The sequence below is a fragment of the Bombina bombina genome, chromosome 1 (assembly GCF_027579735.1).
Source record: "Bombina bombina isolate aBomBom1 chromosome 1, aBomBom1.pri, whole genome shotgun sequence".
Taxonomy (NCBI): Eukaryota; Metazoa; Chordata; class Amphibia; order Anura; family Bombinatoridae; genus Bombina; species Bombina bombina.
Window position 1 is genome coordinate 1,019,545,340 of NC_069499.1, and position 27,362 is coordinate 1,019,572,701.

Genomic DNA, 27,362 nt, shown 5'->3' on the forward strand with positions numbered 1-27,362 from the left:
ATCCTGTATTAGTGACAGCACTATTTATTGACAGTAGGATTATCCTGTATTAGTGACAGCACTATTTATTGACAGTAGGATTATCCTGTATTAGTGACAGCACTATTTATTGACAGTAGGATTATCCTGTATTAGTGACAGAGGAGATACAAATTTTCATGTTAAATCTCAGGACCAGTCATAGGATGGTGGGCAACATCTGTACAGTCCAAAAAATGGAGGCTGTCTGTCACGTCACAGGGCACAGTTGGGCTGGATTAGAGTATTGTTGTGCAGGGTTTCAGATAGTCCCAGGTTTCCCTTTAGAGTGGAAAGAGGAACAGGACAGAGGTACCAATTTGGGCCACTCCTGAATATCATGAGATGACTGATAGCTCTTTCTTACCATGGATATGAGCAACAATTAAACCTGTTAAAAGAGTAGATCCTAATGAAACAATAAAACCTAATGAAAGCTAAGCTAGTGCACAAGTGATACTACTGTTTAATGGCTTATAGGGACAAATAAACAGTTGTATTGTTGACAAACCTTCATAAGCCTGACAATCAAAATAGTGCTTAAAGGGATACTAAACCCACATTTTTTTTCTTTTATGATTCAGATAGAGCATGACATTTTTAGCAACTTTCTAATTTACTCCTATTATCAATTTGTCTTCGTTCTCTTGCTATCTTTATTTAAAAATCAGGAATGTAAATCTTAGCAGCCAGCCTATTTTAGGTTCAGCACCATGGATAGCGCTTGCTTATTGGTGGCTGACATTTAGTCACCAATAAGCAAGCATAACCCAGGTTCTCAACCAAAAATGGGCCGTCTCCTATGCATTACATTCCTGCTTTTTAAATAAAGATAGCAAAAGCACGAAGAAAAATTGATAATAGGAGTAAATTAGAAAGTTGTTTAAAATTGTCTGCTCTATCTGAATCGTTAAAGAAAAAAAATTGTGGTTAGGGTTAGGGTTTAGGATTTAATAAACACAGACAGCTGTAAAAAAAACTATAATACTTTGTTAAGTACTTTATTTTTTATTTTGTTTATATTTTAATTTTTTATTGAAGACATACAAAGAAAAAGGTATGCATACTAATGAAATATACTTCAACATTAAAACTGTGAATTGTGTACAGAGCATGTTAAGACATGGTAGAATAGACAAAAGTCCCTGCAAATGTCCAATTTGGCCACTCATGGGTCCCTGATAAATGATTGTTAAACCATGTTGGGATTATTTTTAAAATAATATGTAGGCATAAAACAAGCGTAGATAACATTATATAAGCATCATTTTATAAGAATTATAATATGATATGGATAGATCAAAAATGATGAACAAGGGTGGAAACTGGACCCACTACTCCTACTACTGTAATGCTGGCAGTGTACTAAAGTAAGGCCTTTCTTTCTATGGAGGGGTGGTACCTTGAAAATAAGGAAAATTATTAGAGTAGGGCAGTCACTGTGACATTTAATGCTAGTAAAGTACCAAAAATGAATACAGTTGTCCTTTAGGTGGATAACAGGGAGAATTTAAAAAGATATGCAGATGTGGAAATGTCTTCCAGGTATAAACCCCTATAAACTAGCATGTGCGCTCCAGTCTTCTAGGAAATCTGGCTGTTGTAGTTTTGTTGACATAGTGGTATATTATTTTATGATGGATAAAAAAACTTAGAATCAATTGATAAGGAAACAAAACATATATTTTCCAACCTTTCAGCTGGCCAGAGATGGCACAACTGAACTTTTTAATCTATTTGCATTATTTGATTCTGTTACTGATATCCTATGAAGGCATCATTTGAAGAGGTTTGAATAGATAAAGAAATAAGGGATAACCCTTAAAAGAGGCATTGTCCCTCTAATAAAAGAATAGTGGGAGATATGGGATACGATCATATTTACTCCTTTATCCCAGGGGTCAAGCTTTATGTGAAATGTAGGAGCCAGCAAGAGTAGCTAGTCTCACTTTTTTACTTTAAAGGGACACTGAACCAAAATGTTTTCTTTTGTAATTCAGAAAGAGCATGCAATTTTAAGCAACTTTCTAATTTACTCCTATTATCAATTTTTCTTCGTTCTCTTGCTATCATTATTTGAAAAAGAAGGTATCTAAGTGTTTTTTTGGTTTCAGTACTCTGGACAGCACTTTTTTATTGGTGGATGAATTTATCCAACAATCAGCAAGGACAACCCAGGTTGTTCACCAAAAATGGGCCGGCATCTAAACTTACATTCTTGCATTTCAAATAAAGATACCAAGAGAATGAAGAAAATTTGATAATAGGAGTAAATTGGAAAGTTGCTTAAAATTTCATGCTCAATCTGAATCACAAAAGAAAAAAATTGGGTACAGTGTCCCTTTAAGGAGTCGGACAAGGCGGTTTTCAAATAGATATGTGTTGAATAATAATAATAATAATAAAAAAAAAGTGGGTAGCCACAAATAAAATGTTAGAAGCTGTGGCTAACAAACTTTCAGCATTTGTTGGCCTTGCCTTAAACTACATGTAACACAATGCAAAGGCAAGATTTTTCTGCAAACGCACATTCAAAGTATCCAGGAATAGCATTTAAGGCCTAGATTACAAGTGGAGCACTATTGCTAGCACAGAGTGTGCTATCAATATCGCAGACCGGGCTCAGAATAGTGCACAATCTGGTATTACTAGTTAAAGGTAAAAGAGAATTACCAGTGAATATTTAGCGCAACTGACTTCTCTTTAGCATGACCTATAATTTGTAACAGTAATATTTCTGTGTATTACTGAAATAAGTGTATAAAAACGGTTTTAAAGTGATATTGTATATAACAAGATGTTTGACTGGGAAGAGCCCAAAGGTGTATATGTGTGTGTGTGTGTATACACATACATTCATGCATATACGTATACACGTGTATGTGTGTGTGTGAATATGTATATGTATGTATGTGTATATATATATATATATATATATATATATATATATATATATATAAAATATACATACATAGATACATGCATGCATACACACACATACATACACACACACACACATGTATGTACCGGGGCTGGCACACAAATAATAAAAGAATAATGTACAACTTCCGGGGTGCTCCATGCAAGAAAATGACAAATATCAACAACAGAGGCAAAGGCACTCACCGTTATAATCCAATATCAATGTTTTAATTACTGTGAAGTTTTCGGGGTGGTGCCCCTTCATTAGACTGACATAAAGTTCTAATCTTTATGTCTGTCTGATGAAGGGGCACCACCCCGAAACGTAACGATAATTAAAACATTAATATTGGATTATAACGGTGAGTGCCTTTGCCTCTGTTGTTGATATATATATATATATATATATATATATATTGTATATGTGTGTGTGTATATATATTGTGTGTATGTATATGTGTATATATATATATGTGTGTGTATGTGTATATATATATATATATTTATATATATATACACATACAGTGTTAAGCCGTTCACAGTGAAACACCTTGTCATACCATATCACTTTAAAACAATGTTAACACCAGTTTTTACTTTAAAAATAGAATATAGATATAGCACCATAGAGATATATCAGACCTCCAGATGATAGATCTCAAGGCTTTCGCTTAAGAAAATACCCTTTTACTTTCAATTTGTAATATAAGCACACTAATAAGAGCACTATTGATTTAACTTGAGCGGTGTAAGAGTTCGGTAGTGCTAATATTTTTGTGTTCCCCTTGTAATCTAGTTATTTATTATACAGCTAGATAAGAGGAAGAACAGGCTGATAGAGACACGTGAATTTAGCAACAATAAATAGGAGATGAGGGGACACAGTGGGAGAAATGAGGCAGTGACAATAACAGCAAGAAATCAGAGGAAATAACTGCAAATCAGAGTAGGGGAAACAATGTAGAATTAGGAATGTGTAAAGTGGAATGCAGCAATGAAAAATTAAAAGTGGAAATTGTGCAACCAGAGTTGGCTTCTCCTTGTCAGACTAACAAGTCCAACAGAAAACCCACAGTGCTGGCATCTGTAATAGAGTATTTCTGTCTAATATATATATATATTCCTTTGGAATGTAAAAATTGACAGTCTGATATTTTCCAATTTTCACCATCCTGTGCTATTCCCCTCTTTTTTCATTCACATATTTCATGTGAATTACTTCTGGAGCGATGAGATGGAGATGTCTTTCTTTCTTAGCAGTGTAGCCTGTAATGCTTCTTCGGCTACTAGAAGAATAATGAGGGAGGGGGCTGTTTTTATGTCTGTATTAATATATATATATATATAAATTCATATTGCGTCTTCTCAGCTCAGAAAGTCTTCATCACTTTGTGCATATGAGAATCCAAGGAAGGCACTGGAGCTGCTGGAACTGCTGAGGTTCATGTCGGGTGTTCGGATCAGTGAATTTGAGACTGCCTCCTTTGTGAATTCTGGATCAAAATGGCGTAAATCACTAGGACCAGCCTGAAAGAAAGAAAAAGGGTCAAAGCTTAATTAAGATATTTTTTGTGTTTATAGCAAGGTTTCACATAATTGCTATATTGTCAGTATCCCACTTCAAAGATAATTACAATAATCTTAGGTTCCCAACCCAGAAATAACTGCAATTACCTCAGGATCCCATACTTGGCTTTATGAACAGAAGAGACCCTAAATAGTTTTGCTACAATCTGGATCCCACCACAGAGGTGGCTACACTGATGTCAGGATCCCAAACCAAAGGTGTTTGCACTAATGTTAGGACCCCAAACCAAATATAACTGCTCTTAGGTAAGGATCAAAATTCCCACTGTTGGGTTGTTGCTCAGAGCAGAGCTGTCTGCACTGTTGTCAAGATCAAAGGTAGCGGCTTTAAAAATACATCACACACTGAATACATTACATGTACCTCCCTCTAATAGTTTTTAATGACCCTTTAATGCCTGTACCCTGTCCAAGAGACAGCTACCCCAATATAAAGATCTCCTTGCATGGTGGCTGCACCTCTTGGTCGCTGCACAATGCCAACCCAGGTATGACTGCACTAATGCTGATATTTCACTCCAAAGGTGTTAGCAGTTATGTCACAATCCACCTCAAAGGAGGCAGCGCCAATGCCATGATCTTACCCAATACACACTCAAACATCAGGATCCCATCTCAGAGGTTGCTTTACAAAAAGCAATAAAGCCAGCACAGAAATAGCTGCATTACCATTATAATCATTCAGACTCTCTATATGTGGTTATAACACTGGAACCAAGTCCTTTTGTAACCATTAGTTACAGTAAGTCAGCATTCGCCTTCAGATATCACTGCATTCACTTCAGGAATCCTAGGATGTCACTTACCACGTTTGGGTTATAGGGTGGGTCAATCCTCTTGTGGTACAAGTCATCCCAGTTAATCGGGCTGAAGAAAACATGGTTCTTGATCTCCAACTGCAGGGACAAAGAATAATCAATGAAGGCCACTACCAGGAGAATTAATTTGATGTTAATTACCCTTTCCTTTGTCCTGTTGCATTCTGTTATAAAATATATCATAATATATTCAGTGGCAACACATTTCTACATTTGGAATGCACATATTTTAAGAACTGGAGCATTGTCTATCTTTCTTACTGGTCTAAGTGCATTTCTTATTAATTAAATATTGGTATATCTCCTTAGATGGTGACCGCAGCCTTTACTAAGGTACTTTTAAAAGGACTATTACTGTTGATTCTGGTGGCATTGAGTGAATTTTGCAAACAATAAAACAGTGGTACTGTACAAAGTCAGCCTTGGCACCGAGACGACTGTGCTGGTCTTTATGCAGTAGTCCACGTAGAATATCACAGGCAGCAATGGTTTTTCCACCCGGGAGCTGTAATGACTGGTGCAGGATATTATCATACATCTGGGACACATCACGACTGTAAAAAGGGGGCTGTTAGGGTAACAAAGAGGGACAAAGTTACATACTGTACATGAAAAAAATATAAATGGAAAAGCAGTGCAGAAGAAGGGAATAAAAGAATAGGCAAGTAAGTGAAAGAGGGGAGTGAAAAATGATGATCAAAAAGGATGAGAAATTAAAATAGGGACTCATTCATGACAAATAAAAGGTACAATACATACCCTGTTTCTTCCTTTAAGAAGATACTCACCAGCCCATACAACATCTCATAAATAACGGCTCCCAGGCACCACCAGTCCACTGTGCGGTCATATGGCTGCTTCTTCAAAACCTCTGGTGCCAGATACTGTGGGTCAAAAGTTACCACACTGTTAACATGTAATACCAGTAGGATTAATGTAAGTTTTGTATGTAGTCATGACACAAGCAAACCTGCTAACTTGAAAAATATTTCATATTGTGTATTCATTTGCATATTTTGCAATGCCCCAGAAAATTGTCTACTATAATTTTCTATACACATATATACATACATATACATATTTAGACATGTGTATGTATATATCTCTATGTTAAAGCCCTTTGCACTCCTTTTTTTTCCTAACACCTGAGACCTCAAAGATATAACTTTTTAATGCAATTTTTTAAGTGTTAATTTGAGTGTAACTATTTTTAAATGTATTTTTGATGTTTTTTTGTGACACTTTTTTTTTGTCTCGCGTAACAGTTAAACAGACCTCTAAAGTTGGTTTAACCCGAGGCACGTTAAATTTGATAGCGCTCAAGAGAACATATTTACTTTTAACTCGTAATACGCACGCTATTTCCAACGTGCGCAAAGAACTGCAAAATACCCCTTATTGCTCGCACACAACAGTTAGCAGGAGGATCTTAGAGGAATAGATGTTTAAGGGGATTGTCCCTGCTAATTTAGACAATAAGGAGTATTTTTTTGTTAATAGACCACATAAAAAGAGAGAATTTGAAATCTCTACAAAAGACTTCCAAGATTGTGGTCCGTGAGCCTTATTGACCTATAGTTATCCTGTATATTGGTCAGACCATAATCGTGTCTGATTACAGATCTATCAAACAAACTTGTTCATCAGTGGTATTCCAAAGTGTGATGCAGCGTGGTAGTAGGCTGCCAAGTCTGGGATTCCCATCCCTCCTCCATTTCTATGTCGAAGCATAGTGTATTTATTTATTCAGTTTCTTTATATAATTCAAGACAAATTATAGAATCTCTTTTTGTATATTAACTAAATCTCTAGATTTTACTGCTATTGGTAAGAAATCTTGTTTGGTTCATATCTACAGTCAAATTCTAGGTTTCTAAAAAAACAAAAGGCCCATCAAGTCTATCCATATTCTATGTTATTGTTTTCTTAGGAAAGCCTTAACATGACCCAAGAATTTTTGAATTATATTACAGTTCCTGTGTTTACCTGCTCTTTTGGAAGTTTATTTCAAGAATCCATTACCCTTTCTGTAAAATAAATGCTTCCTCACATTTTTCATGAATCTGCTACCCTCTAACTTATGATTGTGGCCCCTTGTTTTTTGTGGAAAATGCTTTCAGCTTCCACTTTATTAGGTCCCTTCATATATTTAAAGGTTTCTATAATGTCTCCTCTTTTCCTTCTCTCCTCTAAGCTATACATATCTAGATCAAAGAGTCTTTATTTGTATGTTTTATATTTTTAACCATGTACCATTTTAGTAGCCCTCCGTTGGACAGTTTCTAGTTTTTTTTAAATCCTTCTTGAGATATGGTCCCCAGAACTGTACACAATATTCCAGATGAGGCCTAACTAATGATCTGTAAAGTGGCATCAGAACTCGGCTATTTCTGCTACTAATACCTCTCCCAATGCAACCAAGTATTCGACTGGCCTTACTGGCTGCACTGCTGCATTGTCTACCTAATTTTAAATCATCTGAAATAATTATTCTAAGCCCTATTTCTCTTTAGTTACAGTCAGTAATGTGCCATTGAGACTATAATTGGCCTTTGGGTTTTTGGATCCTACATGCATAATTTTGGTCTTGGTAATATTACATTTTAGATCCCATTTATTTGCCCTGTTCTCAAGTTTTTTTTAATATCACTGCTCATTTTGATCCACTCCTCCTGGAACATAATCTCTGTTACAAATTTTTGTATCATCAGCAAACAAGCGCACCTTCCCCTGGAGCCCACTTCCAATATCACTAGTGAACATGTTGAACAAAACAGACCCAAGAACTGACCTTTGGGGAACACCACTAGTTACTGACCTCTCATTTGAATATACTCCATTAATTGAAACCAAGTACATTTTGTGAATGAGTTTTTTTTTGTGGGACAGTGTCAAATCCTTTGCTAAAGTCTAGATACCCTACATCTACTGTTTTTCTCTGGTCTATTAATTTAGTTACATGGGCAACAAAATCAATTAGATTAGTCTAATATGATCTTCCAGCAGTGAAACCATGTTGTCCTTTGTCTTCTAAGTTGTTTGCCTGAAGGTAAGAGGCTTTAAAAGAGTTTCCATTAATTTCCCTTCAATTTAAGTCAAACTGACTGGCCTGTTGTAAGCAGAATCTTTCCTACTACCCTTTTTATGACGAGGGGCTACATTAGCTATTTTCCAGTTTTGTATAACAACTCCTGTTAACAGTGACTGGTTAAATAAATCAGCTAATGGAGTAGCTATCACAAATCAAAGTTCTCTTAGAATCCTTGGATAAATATTATCTGAACCCACAGGCTTATTTACTTTTTTTTTATAAAGCCCTCTGTAAAAAGAGGAGTACTACTCACATTATCATTTAAAGTAACGTCCCTTAAAATAATTTCACTATATTTACAATCTGTTAAGGCTATTTAGCTATTTAACATGTTAAACCTTTCACATGCCTGAACCACACTACATTTTAAATATGGGAAATGTATATGTGCAGTGATATTCTGAGCTTTCTATTTTGTTTTATTTTTATTATTATTATTATTATTTTATAGTGTGATTTCACTGAATTTATAGTTTGGCCTGGACCCCAAGGCAGAACATGCTGTGATCTGAGATGTCATTGCAGAAAATGCAGCATGTCTGCAGAAAGAAAGGTACTCATAAATGAACTGTTGGCTCTTTGCAGTGCTGCTCTGAATTAGGGTATACTCTTCAAACAACACTGTGCTTTTGCTACACTGAGTAGGTTTTCCTTAACAAAGTACTGTTTAAAGAGAGGTCAGATATGGAGCAGCACTGCAAAGCAGCAGTGCATTTATTGTTGACTGTCTCAGTTTTTTTTTCATGAGACATTTTAAAAAACGTAATTTCTCCAACATTGGTGTGTCCGGTCCACGGCGTCATCCATAACTTGTGGGATATTCTCTTCCCCAACAGGAAATGGCAAAGAGCACAGCAAAAGCTGTCCATATAGACCCTCCCAGGCTCCGCCCCCCCAGTCATTCTCTTTGCCGCTCTGAACATGTTTAGTTGTAGTTTTTTATTCTTCTATCAAGAGTTTGTTATTTTAAAATAGTGCTGGTATGTACTATTTACTCTGAAACAGAAAGAGATGAAGAGTTCTGTTTAAAAGAGGAGTATGATTTTAGCAGCAGTAACTAAAATCAATTGCTGTTCCCACGCAGGACTGTTGAGCTGAGAGAACTTCAGTTGGGTGGAACAGTTTGCAGACTTTTCTGCTCAAGGTATGACTAGCCATTTTTCTAACAAGACTGTTTAATGCTGGAAGGCTGTCATTTTTCCCTCATGGGGATCGGTAAGCCATTTTCTTAGACTTAGAAAGAATAAAGGGCTTATTATGGGCTATTAACTGGTGGACACTCTTAAGGGCTAAATCGATTGTTTATTTAAGTTATTTTTGAAAGTTTGAAGTAATTTTCACACTTTTATTGTTTGGGGAACGTTTTTATCGCCAGGCACTAGTTTAGACACCTTCCCAGTCAGGAAGGGCCTTTCACTATAGTAGGCAGAGCCTCATTTTCGCGCCATTATTGCGCATTTACTTTTGAGTACAGTGCATGCAGCTGCATGTGTGAGGGTCTGGTATCCACTGAAACGTTCCTAGAAGGCTTGAATTGGTATCGTACACCCCCCTGGGATTGGTGAAGTCACAACAAAGGCTGTGGCTGGGACTGTAGTGGGGTTAAAATTACAAACGGCTCCGGTTTCCACATTTTAAGGGATAACAGCAGTACTTTGAATGCATTAAGACACTGTGGTGAAAATTTGGTAAAGATTGGATAATTCCTTCATAGTTTTTCACATATTCAGTAATAAAGTGTGCCCTGTTTAACATTTAAAGAGACAGTAACGGTTTTGTTTTAAGCCTGTTTAACATGTCTGTACCTTCAGATAGATCATGTTCTGTATGTATGGAGGCCAAGGTGGTCCCCCCTTCAAATGTATGTGATAATTGTGCCATAGCGTCCAAACAAAGTAAGGACAGTACTGTCACATTTAATAAGGTTGCCCAGGATGATTCCTCAGATGAAGGAAGTAGACATAGTTCTCCATCCTCTCCTTCTGTGTCTATACCAGTTAAGCCCACGCAGGCGTCCCCTAGTACTTCTAGCGCGCCAACGCTTATTACTATGCAACAATTGACGGCAGTAATGGATAACTCCATAGCTAATATGTTATCCAAGATGCCAGGATTTCAGAGAAAGCGCGATTGCTCAGTTTTAAACACTGTAGAGCAGGAGGGCGCTGATGATAATTTATCTGTCATACCCTCACACCAGTCTGAAGTGGCAGTGAGGGAGGGTTTGTCAGATGGAGAAATTTCTGATACAGGAAGAATTTCTCAGCAGGCAGAACCTGATGTTGTGACATTTAAATTTAAATTAGAGCATCTCCGCGCATTACTTAAGGAGGTGCTATCTACTCTGGATGATTGTGACAATCTGGTCATCCCAGAAAAATTGTGCAAGATGGACAAGTTCCTAGAGGTCCTGGTGCACCCTGATGCCTTTCCAATACCTAAAAGGGTGGCGGACATAGTGAATAAGGAGTGGGAGAAACCAGGCATACCCTTTGTCCCTCCTCCTATATTTAAGAAATTGTTCCCCATGGTCGACCCCAGGAAGGACACATGGCAAACAGTCCCTAAGGTCGAGGGGGCGGTTTCTACTCTAGCCAAACGCACGACCATTCCCATTGAGGACAATTGTGCTTTTAAAGATCCTATGGATAAAAAATTGGAGTGTTTGCTTAAAAAGATTTTTGTACAGCAAGGATACCTCCTTCAACCTATTTCGTGCATTATTCCTGTCACTACAGCGGCGTGGTTCTGGTTCGAGGAACTGGAAAAGTCGCTCAGTAGAGAGACTCCATATGAGGAGGTTATGGACAGAATTCACGCACTTAAGTTAGCTAATTCCTTTATTTTAGACGCCGCTTTGCAGTTAGCAAGATTAGCGGCGAAAAATTCAGGGTTTGCAATTGTGGCACGTAGAGCGCTCTGGCTAAAGTCTTGGTCGGCGGATGTATCTTCCAAGACAAAATTGCTTAATATCCCTTTCAAAGGTAAGACCCTTTTTGGGCCAGAATTGAAAGAAATTATTTCAGACATCACTGGGGGTAAGGGCCATGCCCTCCCACAAGATAGGCCTTTCAAGGCTAAGAATAAGTCCAATTTTCGTTCCTTTTGCAATTTCAGGAACGGACCGGCTTCCAACTCTACAGCCTCTAGACAAGAGGGTAACGCTTCCCAGACTAAACCAGCCTGGAAACCAATGCAAGGGTAAACAGGCCAAGAAGCCTGCTGCTGCTACCAAAACAGCATGAAGGGGTAGCCCCCGATCCAGGACCGGATCTAGTAGGGGGCAGACTCTCTCTCTTTGCTCAGGCTTGGGCAAGAGATGTTCAGGATCCCTGGGCACTAGAAATAGTCTCTCAGGGTTATCTTCTAGAATTCAAGGAACTACCCCCAAGGGGAAGGTTCCACATGTCTCACTTATCTTCAAACCAAATAAAGAGACAGGCATTCTTACATTGTGTAGAAATGTGTAGTGTGATAGGAGCGCCTAAAGGTGGATTCCTGCTGCTAAAAAAGTTCTTCCCTCAAAGAGAACTAAATGGTGGATAAGAAGAAAAAATGGGGTTTATTTAGCAGCGCTAAAAAAAGCTAGGAAATGATGATACCAATCTAATTTATGTTTTATACAATCTATTTTATTTAAAAATTCTTATAACACATAAAAACAACAGCAAATGCTTTTCCTAATTAATAAAGGGACGTCACCCTTATACAACACTTATAAAAACAGACTAGAACCATATAATCCTAGAATTTCAGGTATAAAGGAATTAATTCTATAGATAACATATGGCAAGCAACAAATTTCTAAGATAAATGGTGAATTAAATATTTAAAAGGCACAAATGTATCAATCCTAATAGCTTTACAGTTCTTCAGTAACAAATTCAGTTATAAAGTTACACAGTTACTTTCCTTGGACATATAATTGGCTCAGGTGTGCTGGATAGTTAAAAAGGCAAAAAACAGCCAATATTCTGATTTAGGTGCCAAAGCAATCGTGGTTAATGGAAATGGTTAATTTAACAGATGAATACCTTGATGTCTTTAAAGTTCAGTTTGCGTGTTTTAAAAAACGTAGTGCAAATTAGTGTAGAGGTACCTTAATCTGTCCTGGTTGCAACCGCTGATTATCTTCACTGTGAGGGATTCACAGACTGTTTGTTCCTGGTGCTTCTGATAAGTCACCTGACCTTCTCTTTGATTCAGAGGTCAGGGGTGATGATCCGTTCTGGTGATGTAGTTATCCTTTTTTTTGTTTTCCTTTCTTCTTATAGCCCAAATATTGTTTTCATCTGGGTTCCCTCAGACTTCTTAAGGTTTGAAGAAATCTTTGGTCAGTGTTTAGCAGTAACACCGTATTCCCTGAAGTTACCAAAGGTAGATTTTAACTTGCAGGGTCAGGAGAAAAGTTTAAAGTTGCAGGGTCACACAGCTTTGTGACAGTAGTAAATGAAGTTTAGTAGAGTGTAGCAGGTCCCATTCAACGCGTTTCACCCTTCTGGGCTTTATCAAGAATGCTTATCCTGCTAGCTTCTGGCTTTTTAAAGGTATGAATGTGTTTTGATTGGTTCCTTCATTTCCTTTTGATTTCTATCAACACCTGTGTGGCTTCCAATGTAAAGGTGGACTTTATTTAAGTTGGTAATGATTGTTTCTGTGTTGTTATTTAGTTACATGATACACAAGGAAGAGAACTTATCATTTCTGCTTTATTAGCATTCACACAATTCAACTTATATATTTCAATTCTAAAGTGCCTTTATTAGATAATATACATTTATATCGTTCAAACTTAAAATTACCTAAACTGAAACGAAAATATAAGAATCAGAATTACCATTCCCATATCTAGAATTATTGTAAGTGGGTGAAAATTAATGATATATATATATTCCTTTTCAACAAAGGATAGTAAGTTCAACAATTTATAAATTTGTAACAATTTAAAAATGGACGAAACGAAAATATAAGAATCAGAATCATCATTCCCATATCTAGAATTATTGTTAGTGGGTAAATGTTAACGATATATACATATTCCTTTTCAACAAAGGATAGTAAGTTCAACAATTTATACATTTGTAACAATTTAAAAATGGACGAAACGAAAATATAAGAATCAGAATCATCATTCCCATATCTAGAATTATTGTTAGTGGGTAAAAATTAACGATATATACATATTCCTTTTCAACAAAGGATAGTAAGTTCAACAATTTATAAATTTGTAACAATTTAAAAATGGACGAAACGAAAATATAAGAATCAGAATCATCATTCCCATATCTAGAATTATTGTTAGTGGGTAAAAATTAACGATATATACATATTCCTTTTCAACAAAGGATAGTAAGTTCAACAATTTATAAATTAACAATTTAAAAATGGATGTACAATTAAATCAGAAATTATCAATCCCATAACTAGAGTTATTGCTAGTGGGTAAAAATATGGCTTATTCAATTAATTTATTTATTTTAGGGGGATAAAAATTCCTTTTTAATTACTAGAAAAATGAATTTATATAGGGCTTGTACTATCTTTGCCCAAGATAAATTGAAATGTTATTGCTTATTTAATGTATGTGAGTATTTTCTATATAAGTGGCTGATTTAACCTGGAAAATGTTCGCATATTGTAAGAGACTTTTATAAGAAGGGGGAAATGTCTATCTCAGAGTTCAAGCCTCCAGGTTGGAGGGTATTCATTAGGTATATAATTTCAGCTTCTGCCTTTAGGAGTTTATTTTCCCAGTTTCCCCCTCTCCAGTCGGGGTGAACTTTTTTAATTCCCCAATATTTAAAATCTTTAAGGTTGTTGTTGTGTACTTCCCTAAAGTGGCGATAGATATAAGGGTCAAGGTTACCCCTATCTATGCAAGAGAGGTGCTCCCTTATCCTTTCACGGAGCATTCTGGTTGTTTCTCCTATGTAAATTTTTTTACATGAACATTGAATGGCGTAAATAACGCCTTTATCTTGACATCTAATTGTGTCTCTTATTTTGAAAGTAAAGTTTCCACTTTTTGATTTTAAAATCTTTTGTTTACTACTAAATTTACAGGCCCGGCATCTAAAACAGGGGAAAAAACCATTTAAAGGATTTCCGTCTAGGCACCTTTGAGTGTCTTTCTTCTTTATGCTTTTCAATTGACTGGGAGCTAGTAGGCTCTTCAAATTCTGTGCTTTCCTATATATTATTTTTGGGTTTTCCCCCACTTTTCCCCCTATGATGGGATCAGTTTGTACTAAGTGCCAATGTTTTTTTAAAACTCTTTGGATGTTTAGGTTGTCATGACTGAACTCAGTTATAAAGGGCACATTAATTTCATCTCGATTTTCTTTGATATCTTTTGTTTTATATTCTAAGAGGTCCCTCCTTACTTTCTTATCTACCTCTTGTTTAGCTTCATTGATTACTTCTGGACTATATTCTCTTTCTAAGAATTTCCTTTCTAAGATCTTTATTTGATCCTGATAATCTGTCATTCTTGAGCAATTCCGTTTAATTCTTAAATATTGCCCTTTAGGGACATTGTCTTTCCACTTTTTCATGTGGCAGCTGTTATAATGGATTAGATTATTGGCATCCACCTTTTTAAAATGTGTTTTGGTTATTAATTGGTTTTCTACAATTTCGATATCTAAGTCCAAGAAGGTGATTTGGCTTTTGCTATAGTTACTGGTAAAGGATAGTCCCATTTCATTTTTATTCATATCTGTCAGAATAGTGTTTAGATCAGTTTCACTACCCCCCCATATAAAGAACAGGTCATCTATGTATCTGCTATAGAGCACAAGATCCGCGCCCAGACTATGCCTAGGGAAGAAACCTTCCTCCCAATATCCCATAAAGAGATTGGCATAGCTGGGTGCGAATCTTGTGCCCATAGCTGTTCCCTTCTTTTGAATGTAAAATTTGTCCTCAAATGAGAAATAATTATGGCCTAGGATGAATTTTATTCCATCCTCTATGAATTTCTTTTGTTCCATACATAGTTTGTTGTCCCTATCTAGGGTATTTGAGATTGCCATCAGTCCCAAATCATGACTTATATTGGTGTAAAGCGACGAAACATCGCATGTCACTAATGTGTAGTGTGATTCCCACTTAATTACCTCTAATTTTTTCAAGATGTCAGTGGTATCCTTTAGGTAAGAGGGTAATTTTTTAACATAGCCCTGTAGGTATCCATCTATGTATTTCGAGAGGTTGGAGGTGAGGGAGTTAATACCCGATATTATGGGTCTACCGGGGGGATTATTTAGATTTTTATGAATCTTTGGTAAGAAATATAGAATTGGTATTTTTGGAAATTTTGTAAATAGAAAATCAAATTCTTTTTTATTTATAATTTGTTTTTCTCTTGCATCCTCTAATAATTTGGTTAGTTCACCCAGAAATTTCTTGGTTGGATTTAGTTTTAGTTCCTGATATGTATCCCCTTCATTAAGTAATCTTTGTGCTTCTTCTATATATTTATCTCTGTCCATGATTACAACCCCACCCCCTTTATCTGCCGGTTTAATTACTATGCTGGTATCATTTTGCAATTCTTTAAGAACTGTTCTTTCTTTGTAAGTTAAATTTTTTGGTATCTTATTGTTAGTTTTTATTTTCTTAATATCTTCCTGAACCAATTTTTCAAATAATTCAATATTCCTTCCTTTTTCATTTGTGGGATAAAAAGTGGATTTCGGTTTCATTTTTGAATGAATTACTTGTGGTATTACTATGTTACTATTTGAGGCCATAGGCGATATGGTGGGTGTCTCTTTTGGTTGTTGCCAATTTCTCTCTATTGGATCCCGTAGGAAATATTTTTTCAAGGTTAACTTCCTTACAAACTGGCTCACATGTATGTGTGTGTTGAATTTGTTTAATCTCGTAGAGGGAGCATAGCTAAGGCCTAAGTTTAACACTCTTTCTTCCTCTGTGGTTTTTTTTACTAATATTGAAAATGCCACTTTTTTGTTGTATTTTTATTTCACTCTTTTTATTTCCCTGTCTTTTTCTTTTTCCTCCTCTACATCCTCTCTTATTCTTTTTCTCATTCCCACTGGTGGGTCTTTTGAATGTTCTGTTTGTTTTGAAGTGCTGGGTCTTTGTGGGCTCATCTCTAAAAAATAATTCATGTTTTTTTGTTGTTCTTTCTCTTCTAATAGTGTAAATCTATTCGTGGTGTCTATTCTCCATTCTTTTTCAGGTTCTGTTTGTATTCGTGTGTTGTAATTATGTTCTCTATTATTTCTATATTCCCAATCTCTATTACGGTTGTTGTACCCCTGGTATCTTGGTTTATTGTCATTTGGCCAATAACTATATGCTATGTGGCCCCTTGGTTGGTTATGCTCTTCATAATAATCATCCTGTCTTCTATAGTGGTTATAGTTATGGTTCTCAAAAAAGTTACGATTTGTATGGGGTCTTCTATAGTCATTATAGCTTGGGTGTTCAGGTGGGTTTCTATTTGTATTTGTCATGTATTGTGGTCCCCTAGGTCTATAATAGTTTGTTCTGTAGTTTGATTTATATTGTTGAGGTCTGAATTCAGTAGTTTCCCTATAGTTTATCCTTTTTGGAGTTCTGTCATATGGTGTCCTATTTTCTTGATTTTGATCATTGTATTGATATGACTTGGATTGGTGATAAGGGGAATTAGAATAATTTTCCCTTATGGCATGTGCATTGTGTTTGTAATTACCTGTGTTACCCTCAAAATGTTGATTTTTCTGTCTCTCTTCCCTATTATTTATTTTCTCCTCTTCTCTGTTTGCAACTTCATTATAATCTTCCTTATCCCTCTTTAATTTTCTTATTTTAACCTCCTGTAATTCCATACTTAAATTGTCCAATTTTTTCATAATGTCTATCTGTGAATTTTTAAAGTCAACATTTTCTTTTTCATTACTTAATTTATTTTTTATGGTGATTATGTTCTTCTCAACTATGTCAAGTGAATCTTCTCGTGATCTCTTTAAAATTTGTAATAGTGTTGTGGATGCATTTTTTAATGTCTCATCCCATTCCTTTTGGAATTTATCTTTTAATTCAAAAGTGCAATTTTTTCTCAACCTTAATCCTCTTGGTGCAATCCCTAAACTAATATATTTATCAAGAAACTTTAGTTCCATTTTTTGCTTTAATTCAGTCGTCATAAGTTTTTCTAATTCAAACATTATTTCAGTGATATTCAGATAGGGGCTTACTTTTATTCTTTCCTCATTCTCTACTATATCTTTGAGAGTTTTTTCTCTCCATGTGAAAATGTCATCTTCCATCTTAAGACAGCTCACTAGTCTGGAGTGTTAAAAACACCCCAAGAGGGAACAATAGGTATTTATGTGTAGTGTGATAGGAGCGCCTAAAGGTGGATTCCTGCTGCTAAAAAAGTTCTTCCCTCAAAGAGAACTAAATGGTGGATAAGAAGAAAAAATGGGGTTTATTTAGCAGCGCTAAAAAAAGCTAGGAAATGATGATACCAATCTAATTTATGTTTTATACAATCTATTTTATTTAAAAATTCTTATAACACATAAAAACAACAGCAAATGCTTTTCCTAATTAATAAAGGGACGTCTCCCTTATACAACACTTATAAAAACAGACTAGAACCATATAATCCTAGAATTTCAGGTATAAAGGAATTAATTCTATAGATAACATATGGCAAGCAACAAATTTCTAAGATAAATGGTGAATTAAATATTTAAAAGGCACAAATGTATCAATCCTAATAGCTTTACAGTTCTTCAGTAACAAATTCAGTTATAAAGTTACACAGTTACTTTCCTTGGACATATAATTGGCTCAGGTGTGCTGGATAGTTAAAAAGGCAAAAAACAGCCAATATTCTGATTTAGGTGCCAAAGCAATCGTGGTTAATGGAAATGGTTAATTTAACAGATGAATCCTTTGTTGAAAAGGAATATGTATATATCGTTAATTTTTACCCACTAACAATAATTCTAGATATGGGAATGATGATTCTGATTCTTATATTTTCGTTTCGTCCATTTTTAAATTGTTACAAATGTATAAATTGTTGAACTTACTATCCTTTGTTGAAAAGGAATATGTATATATCGTTAACATTTACCCACTAACAATAATTCTAGATATGGGAATGATGATTCTGATTCTTATATTTTCGTTTCGTCCATTTTTAAATTGTTACAAATTTATAAATTGTTGAACTTACTATCCTTTGTTGAAAAGGAATATATATATATCATTAATTTTCACCCACTTACAATAATTCTAGATATGGGAATGGTAATTCTGATTCTTATATTTTCGTTTCAGTTTAGGTAATTTTAAGTTTGCACGATCTAAATGTATATTATCTAATAAAGGCACTTTAGAATTGAAATATATAAGTTGAATTGTGTGAATGCTAATAAAGCAGAAATGATAAGTTCTCTTCCTTGTGTATCATGTAACTAAATAACAACACAGAAACAATCATTACCAACTTAAATAAAGTCCACCTTTACATTGGAAGCCACACAGGTGTTGATAGAAATCAAAAGGAAATGAAGGAACCAATCAAAACACATTCATACCTTTAAAAAGCCAGAAGCTAGCAGGATAAGCATTCTTGATAAAGCCCAGAAGGGTGAAACGCGTTGAATGGGACCTGCTACACTCTACTAAACTTCATTTACTACTGTCACAAAGCTGTGTGACCCTGCAACTTTAAACTTTTCTCCTGACCCTGCAAGTTAAAATCTACCTTTGGTAACTTCAGGGAATACGGTGTTACTGCTAAACACTGACCAAAGATTTCTTCAAACCTTAAGAAGTCTGAGGGAACCCAGATGAAAACAATATTTGGGCTATAAGAAGAAAGGAAAACAAAAAAAAGGATAACTACATCACCAGAACGGATCATCACCCCTGACCTCTGAATCAAAGAGAAGGTCAGGTGACTTATCAGAAGCACCAGGAACAAACAGTCTGTGAATCCCTCACAGTGAAGATAATCAGCGGTTGCAACCAGGACAGATTAAGGTACCTCTACACTAATTTGCACTACGTTTTTTAAAACACGCAAACTGAACTTTAAAGACATCAAGGTATTCATCTGTTAAATTAACCATTTCCATTAACCACGATTGCTTTGGCACCTAAATCAGAATATTGGCTGTTTTTTGCCTTTTTAACTATCCAGCACACCTGAGCCAATTATATGTCCAAGGAAAGTAACTGTGTAACTTTATAACTGAATTTGTTACTGAAGAACTGTAAAGCTATTAGGATTGATACATTTGTGCCTTTTAAATATTTAATTCACCATTTATCTTAGAAATTTGTTGCTTGCCATATGTTATCTATAGAATTAATTCCTTTATACCTGAAATTCTAGGATTATATGGTTCTAGTCTGTTTTTATAAGTGTTGTATAAGGGAGACGTCCCTTTATTAATTAGGAAAAGCATTTGCTGTTGTTTTTATGTGTTATAAGAATTTTTAAATAAAATAGATTGTATAAAACATAAATTAGATTGGTATCATCATTTCCTAGCTTTTTTTAGCGCTGCTAAATAAACCCCATTTTTTCTTCTTATCCACCATTTAGTTCTCTTTGAGGGAAGAACTTTTTTAGCAGCAGGAATCCACCTTTAGGCGCTCCTATCACACTACACATAAATACCTATTGTTCCCTCTTGGGGTGTTTTTAACACTCCAGACTAGTGAGCTGTCTTAAGATGGAAGATGACATTTTCACATGGAGAGAAAAAACTCTCAAAGATATAGTAGAGAATGAGGAAAGAATAAAAGTAAGCCCCTATCTGAATATCACTGAAATAATGTTTGAATTAGAAAAACTTATGACGACTGAATTAAAGCAAAAAATGGAACTAAAGTTTCTTGATAAATATATTAGTTTAGGGATTGCACCAAGAGGATTAAGGTTGAGAAAAAATTGCACTTTTGAATTAAAAGATAAATTCCAAAAGGAATGGGATGAGACATTAAAAAATGCATCCACAACACTATTACAAATTTTAAAGAGATCACGAGAAGATTCACTTGACATAGTTGAGAAGAACATAATCACCATAAAAAATAAATTAAGTAATGAAAAAGAAAATGTTGACTTTAAAAATTCACAGATAGACATTATGAAAAAATTGGACAATTTAAGTATGGAATTACAGGAGGTTAAAATAAGAAAATTAAAGAGGGATAAGGAAGATTATAATGAAGTTGCAAACAGAGAAGAGGAGAAAATAAATAATAGGGAAGAGAGACAGAAAAATCAACATTTTGAGGGTAACACAGGTAATTACAAACACAATGCACATGCCATAAGGGAAAATTATTCTAATTCCCCTTATCACCAATCCAAGTCATATCAATACAATGATCAAAATCAAGAAAATAGGACACCATATGACAGAACTCCAAAAAGGATAAACTATAGGGAAACTACTGAATTCAGACCTCAACAATATAAATCAAACTACAGAACAAACTATTATAGACCTAGGGGACCACAATACATGACAAATACAAATAGAAACCCACCTGAACACCCAAGCTATAATGACTATAGAAGACCCCATACAAATCGTAACTTTTTTGAGAACCATAACTATAACCACTATAGAAGACAGGATGATTATTATGAAGAGCATAACCAACCAAGGGGCCACATAGCATATAGTTATTGGCCAAATGACAATAAACCAAGATACCAGGGGTACAACAACCGTAATAGAGATTGGGAATATAGAAATAATAGAGAACATAATTACAACACACGAATACAAACAGAACCTGAAAAAGAATGGAGAATAGACACCACGAATAGATTTACACTATTAGAAGAGAAAGAACAACAAAAAAAACATGAATTATTTTTTAGAGATGAGCCCACAAAGACCCAGCACTTCAAAACAAACAGAACATTCAAAAGACCCACCAGTGGGAATGAGAAAAAGAATAAGAGAGGATGTAGAGGAGGAAAAAGAAAAAGACAGGGAAATAAAAAGAGTGAAATAAAAATACAACAAAAAAGTGGCATTTTCAATATTAGTAAAAAAACTTTAACCACAGAGGAAGAAAGAGTGTTAAACTTAGGCCTTAGCTATGCTCCCTCTACGAGATTAAACAAATTCAACACACACATACATGTGAGCCAGTTTGTAAGGAAGTTAACCTTGAAAAAATATTTCCTACGGGATCCAATAGAGAGAAATTGGCAACAACCAAAAGAGACACCCACCATATCGCCTATGGCCTCAAATAGTAACATAGTAATACCACAAGTAATTCATTCAAAAATGAAACCGAAATCCACTTTTTATCCGACAAATGAAAAAGGAAGGAATATTGAATTATTCGAAAAATTGGTTCAGGAAGATATTAAGAAAATAAAAACTAACAATAAGATACCAAAAAATTTAACTTACAAAGAAAGAACAGTTCTTAAAGAATTGCAAAATGATACCAGCATAGTAATTAAACCGGCAGATAAAGGGGGTGGGGTTGTAATCATGGACAGAGATAAATATATAGAAGAAGCACAAAGATTACTTAATGAAGGGGATACATATCAGGAACTAAAACTAAATCCAACCAAGAAATTTCTGGGTGAACTAACCAAATTATTAGAGGATGCAAGAGAAAAACAAATTATAAATAAAAAAGAATTTGATTTTCTATTTACAAAATTTCCAAAAATACCAATTCTATATTTCTTACCAAAGATTCATAAAAATCTAAATAATCCCCCCGGTAGACCCATAATATCGGGTATTAACTCCCTCACCTCCAACCTCTCGAAATACATAGATGGATACCTACAGGGCTATGTTAAAAAATTACCCTCTTACCTAAAGGATACCACTGACATCTTGAAAAAATTAGAGGTAATTAAGTGGGAATCACACTACACATTAGTGACATGCGATGTTTCGTCGCTTTACACCAATATAAGTCATGATTTGGGACTGATGGCAATCTCAAATACCCTAGATAGGGACAACAAACTATGTATGGAACAAAAGAAATTCATAGAGGATGGAATAAAATTCATCCTAGGCCATAATTATTTCTCATTTGAGGACAAATTTTACATTCAAAAGAAGGGAACAGCTATGGGCACAAGATTCGCACCCAGCTATGCCAATCTCTTTATGGGATATTGGGAGGAAGGTTTCTTCCCTAGGCATAGTCTGGGCGCGGATCTTGTGCTCTATAGCAGATACATAGATGACCTGTTCTTTATATGGGGGGGTAGTGAAACTGATCTAAACACTATTCTGACAGATATGAATAAAAATGAAATGGGACTATCCTTTACCAGTAACTATAGCAAAAGCCAAATCACCTTCTTGGACTTAGATATCGAAATTGTAGAAAACCAATTAATAACCAAAACACATTTTAAAAAGGTGGATGCCAATAATCTAATCCATTATAACAGCTGCCACATGAAAAAGTGGAAAGACAATGTCCCTAAAGGGCAATATTTAAGAATTAAACGGAATTGCTCAAGAATGACAGATTATCAGGATCAAATAAAGATCTTAGAAAGGAAATTCTTAGAAAGAGAATATAGTCCAGAAGTAATCAATGAAGCTAAACAAGAGGTAGATAAGAAAGTAAGGAGGGACCTCTTAGAATATAAAACAAAAGATATCAAAGAAAATCGAGATGAAATTAATGTGCCCTTTATAACTGAGTTCAGTCATGACAACCTAAACATCCAAAGAGTTTTAAAAAAACATTGGCACTTAGTACAAACTGATCCCATCATAGGGGGAAAAGTGGGGGAAAACCCAAAAATAATATATAGGAAAGCACAGAATTTGAAGAGCCTACTAGCTCCCAGTCAATTGAAAAGCATAAAGAAGAAAGACACTCAAAGGTGCCTAGACGGAAATCCTTTAAATGGTTTTTTCCCCTGTTTTAGATGCCGGGCCTGTAAATTTAGTAGTAAACAAAAGATTTTAAAATCAAAAAGTGGAAACTTTACTTTCAAAATAAGAGACACAATTAGATGTCAAGATAAAGGCGTTATTTACGCCATTCAATGTTCATGTAAAAAAATTTACATAGGAGAAACAACCAGAATGCTCCGTGAAAGGATAAGGGAGCACCTCTCTTGCATAGATAGGGGTAACCTTGACCCTTATATCTATCGCCACTTTAGGGAAGTACACAACAACAACCTTAAAGATTTTAAATATTGGGGAATTAAAAAAGTTCACCCCGACTGGAGAGGGGGAAACTGGGAAAATAAACTCCTAAAGGCAGAAGCTGAAATTATATACCTAATGAATACCCTCCAACCTGGAGGCTTGAACTCTGAGATAGACATTTCCCCCTTCTTATAAAAGTCTCTTACAATATGCGAACATTTTCCAGGTTAAATCAGCCACTTATATAGAAAATACTCACATACATTAAATAAGCAATAACATTTCAATTTATCTTGGGCAAAGATAGTACAAGCCCTATATAAATTCATTTTTCTAGTAATTAAAAAGGAATTTTTATCCCCCTAAAATAAATAAATTAATTGAATAAGCCATATTTTTACCCACTAGCAATAACTCTAGTTATGGGATTGATAATTTCTGATTTAATTGTACATCCATTTTTAAATTGTTAATTTATAAATTGTTGAACTTACTATCCTTTGTTGAAAAGGAATATGTATATATCGTTAATTTTTACCCACTAACAATAATTCTAGATATGGGAATGATGATTCTGATTCTTATATTTTCGTTTCGTCCATTTTTAAATTGTTACAAATTTATAAATTGTTGAACTTACTATCCTTTGTTGAAAAGGAATATGTATATATCGTTAATTTTTACCCACTAACAATAATTCTAGATATGGGAATGATGATTCTGATTCTTATATTTTCGTTTCGTCCATTTTTAAATTGTTACAAATGTATAAATTGTTGAACTTACTATCCTTTGTTGAAAAGGAATATGTATATATCGTTAACATTTACCCACTAACAATAATTCTAGATATGGGAATGATGATTCTGATTCTTATATTTTCGTTTCGTCCATTTTTTAAATTGTTACAAATTTATAAATTGTTGAACTTACTATCCTTTGTTGAAAAGGAATATATATATATCATTAATTTTCACCCACTTACAATAATTCTAGATATGGGAATGGTAATTCTGATTCTTATATTTTCGTTTCAGTTTAGGTAATTTTAAGTTTGCACGATCTAAATGTATATTATCTAATAAAGGCACTTTAGAATTGAAATATATAAGTTGAATTGTGTGAATGCTAATAAAGCAGAAATGATAAGTTCTCTTCCTTGTGTATCATGTAACTAAATAACAACACAGAAACAATCATTACCAACTTAAATAAAGTCCACCTTTACATTGGAAGCCACACAGGTGTTGATAGAAATCAAAAGGAAATGAAGGAACCAATCAAAACACATTCATACCTTTAAAAAGCCAGAAGCTAGCAGGATAAGCATTCTTGATAAAGCCCAGAAGGGTGAAACGCGTTGAATGGGACCTGCTACACTCTACTAAACTTCATTTACTACTGTCACAAAGCTGTGTGACCCTGCAACTTTAAACTTTTCTCCTGACCCTGCAAGTTAAAATCTACCTTTGGTAACTTCAGGGAATACGGTGTTACTGCTAAACACTGACCAAAGATTTCTTCAAACCTTAAGAAGTCTGAGGGAACCCAGATGAAAACAATATTTGGGCTATAAGAAGAAAGGAAAACAAAAAAAAGGATAACTACATCACCAGAACGGATCATCACCCCTGACCTCTGAATCAAAGAGAAGGTCAGGTGACTTATCAGAAGCACCAGGAACAAACAGTCTGTGAATCCCTCACAGTGAAGATAATCAGCGGTTGCAACCAGGACAGATTAAGGTACCTCTACACTAATTTGCACTACGTTTTTTAAAACACGCAAACTGAACTTTAAAGACATCAAGGTATTCATCTGTTAAATTAACCATTTCCATTAACCACGATTGCTTTGGCACCTAAATCAGAATATTGGCTGTTTTTTGCCTTTTTAACTATCCAGCACACCTGAGCCAATTATATGTCCAAGGAAAGTAACTGTGTAACTTTATAACTGAATTTGTTACTGAAGAACTGTAAAGCTATTAGGATTGATACATTTGTGCCTTTTAAATATTTAATTCACCATTTATCTTAGAAATTTGTTGCTTGCCATATGTTATCTATAGAATTAATTCCTTTATACCTGAAATTCTAGGATTATATGGTTCTAGTCTGTTTTTATAAGTGTTGTATAAGGGAGACGTCCCTTTATTAATTAGGAAAAGCATTTGCTGTTGTTTTTATGTGTTATAAGAATTTTTAAATAAAATAGATTGTATAAAACATAAATTAGATTGGTATCATCATTTCCTAGCTTTTTTTAGCGCTGCTAAATAAACCCCATTTTTTCTTCTTACATTGTGTAGAAGACCTGTTAAAGATGGGAGTGATACACCCAGTCCCAACTGTGGAACAAGGTCAGGGGTTTTACTCAAATCTGTTTGTAGTTCCCAAAAAAGAGGGAACTTTCAGACCAATTCTGGATTTAAAAATTCTAAACAAATTTCTCAGAGTTCCATCGTTCAAAATGGAAACCATTCGAACAATTTTACCTACAATCCAGGAGGGTCAATATATGACTACCGTGGATTTAAAGGACGCGTATCTACATATTCCTATCCACAAAGATCATCATCAGTTCCTAAGGTTCGCCTTTCTGGACAATCATTATCAGTTCGTGGCTCTCCCATTCGGACTAGCCACTGCTCCCAGAATTTTCACAAAGGTGCTCGGGTCCCTTCTAGCGGTTCTAAGACCAAGGGGCATTGCAGTGGCACCTTATCTGGACGACATTCTAATTCAAGCGTCGTCTCTTTCCAAGGCAAAGGCTCATACAGACATTGTTCTAGCCTTTCTCAGATCTCACGGGTGGAAGGTGAACGTAGAAAAGAGTTCACTATCTCCGTCGACAAGAGTTCCCTTTTTAGGAACAATAATAGATTCTTTAGAAATGAAGATCTTCTTGACAGAAGTCAGAAAGTCAAAGCTTCTAAACGCTTGTCAAGTTCTTCTCTCTATTCTGCAGCCTTCCATAGCTCAGTGCATGGAAGTAGTAGGATTGATGGTGGCAGCAATGGACATAGTTCCTTTTGCTCGAATTCATCTAAGACCATTACAACTGTGCATGCTCAATCAGTGGAATGGGGAATTTGCAGACTTGTCTCCTCAGATTCAAGTAGACCAGTTAACCAGGGACTCACTCCGTTGGTGGTTGACTCAGGATCACCTGTCTCAGGGACTGAGTTTCCGCAGACCAGAGTGGGTCATTGTCACGACCGACGCCAGTCTATTAGGCTGGGGCACGGTCTGGGACTCCATGAAAGCTCAGGGTCTATGGTCTCGGGAAGAGTCTCTTCTCCCGATAAACATCCTGGAACTGAGAGCGATATTCAATGCTCTCCAGGCTTGGCCTTAACTAGCGAAGGCCGGATTCATAAGATTCCAGTCGGACAACATGACGACTGTAGCTTACATCAATCATCAGGGGGGAACAAAGAGTTCCTTGGCGATGACAGAGGTATCCAAGATCATCAAATGGGCGGAGGATCACTACTGCCACCTATCTGCAATCCACATCCCAGGAGTAGACAACTGGGAAGCGGATTATCTGAGTCGTCAGACTTTTCATCCGGGGGAGTGGGAACTCCACCCGGAGGTCTTTGCCCAGTTAACCCAATTATGGGGCATTCCAGACATGGATCTGATGGCGTCTCGTCAGAACTTCAAGGTTCCTTGCTACGGGTCCAGATCCAGGGATCCCAAGGCGACTCTAGTGGATGCATTAGTGGCGCCTTGGTCGTTCAACCTAGCTTATGCGTTTCCACCG

General features: G+C 35.5%; 1 protein-coding gene across 4 annotated transcripts in view; it reads right to left on the reverse strand.

The window, feature by feature from the left end:
- Positions 1 to 3,329: 3,329 nt before the first annotated feature.
- SGK2 (serum/glucocorticoid regulated kinase 2) overlaps positions 3,330 to 27,362 on the reverse strand; it is a 137,305-nt gene continuing 113,272 nt past the window's right edge. For all 4 annotated transcript variants that reach the window (XM_053715753.1, XM_053715807.1, XM_053715776.1 and 1 more), the window contains 4 exons: positions 6,134 to 6,229; positions 5,758 to 5,913; positions 5,334 to 5,423; positions 3,330 to 4,467 (listed from right to left, as the gene is read on the reverse strand). In XM_053715753.1, coding sequence (XP_053571728.1) covers positions 4,306 to 4,467; positions 5,334 to 5,423; positions 5,758 to 5,913; positions 6,134 to 6,229 — 504 coding nt within the window. In that variant the 3' untranslated portion in view covers positions 3,330 to 4,305. The remainder of the gene's footprint in view (positions 4,468 to 5,333; positions 5,424 to 5,757; positions 5,914 to 6,133; positions 6,230 to 27,362) is intronic.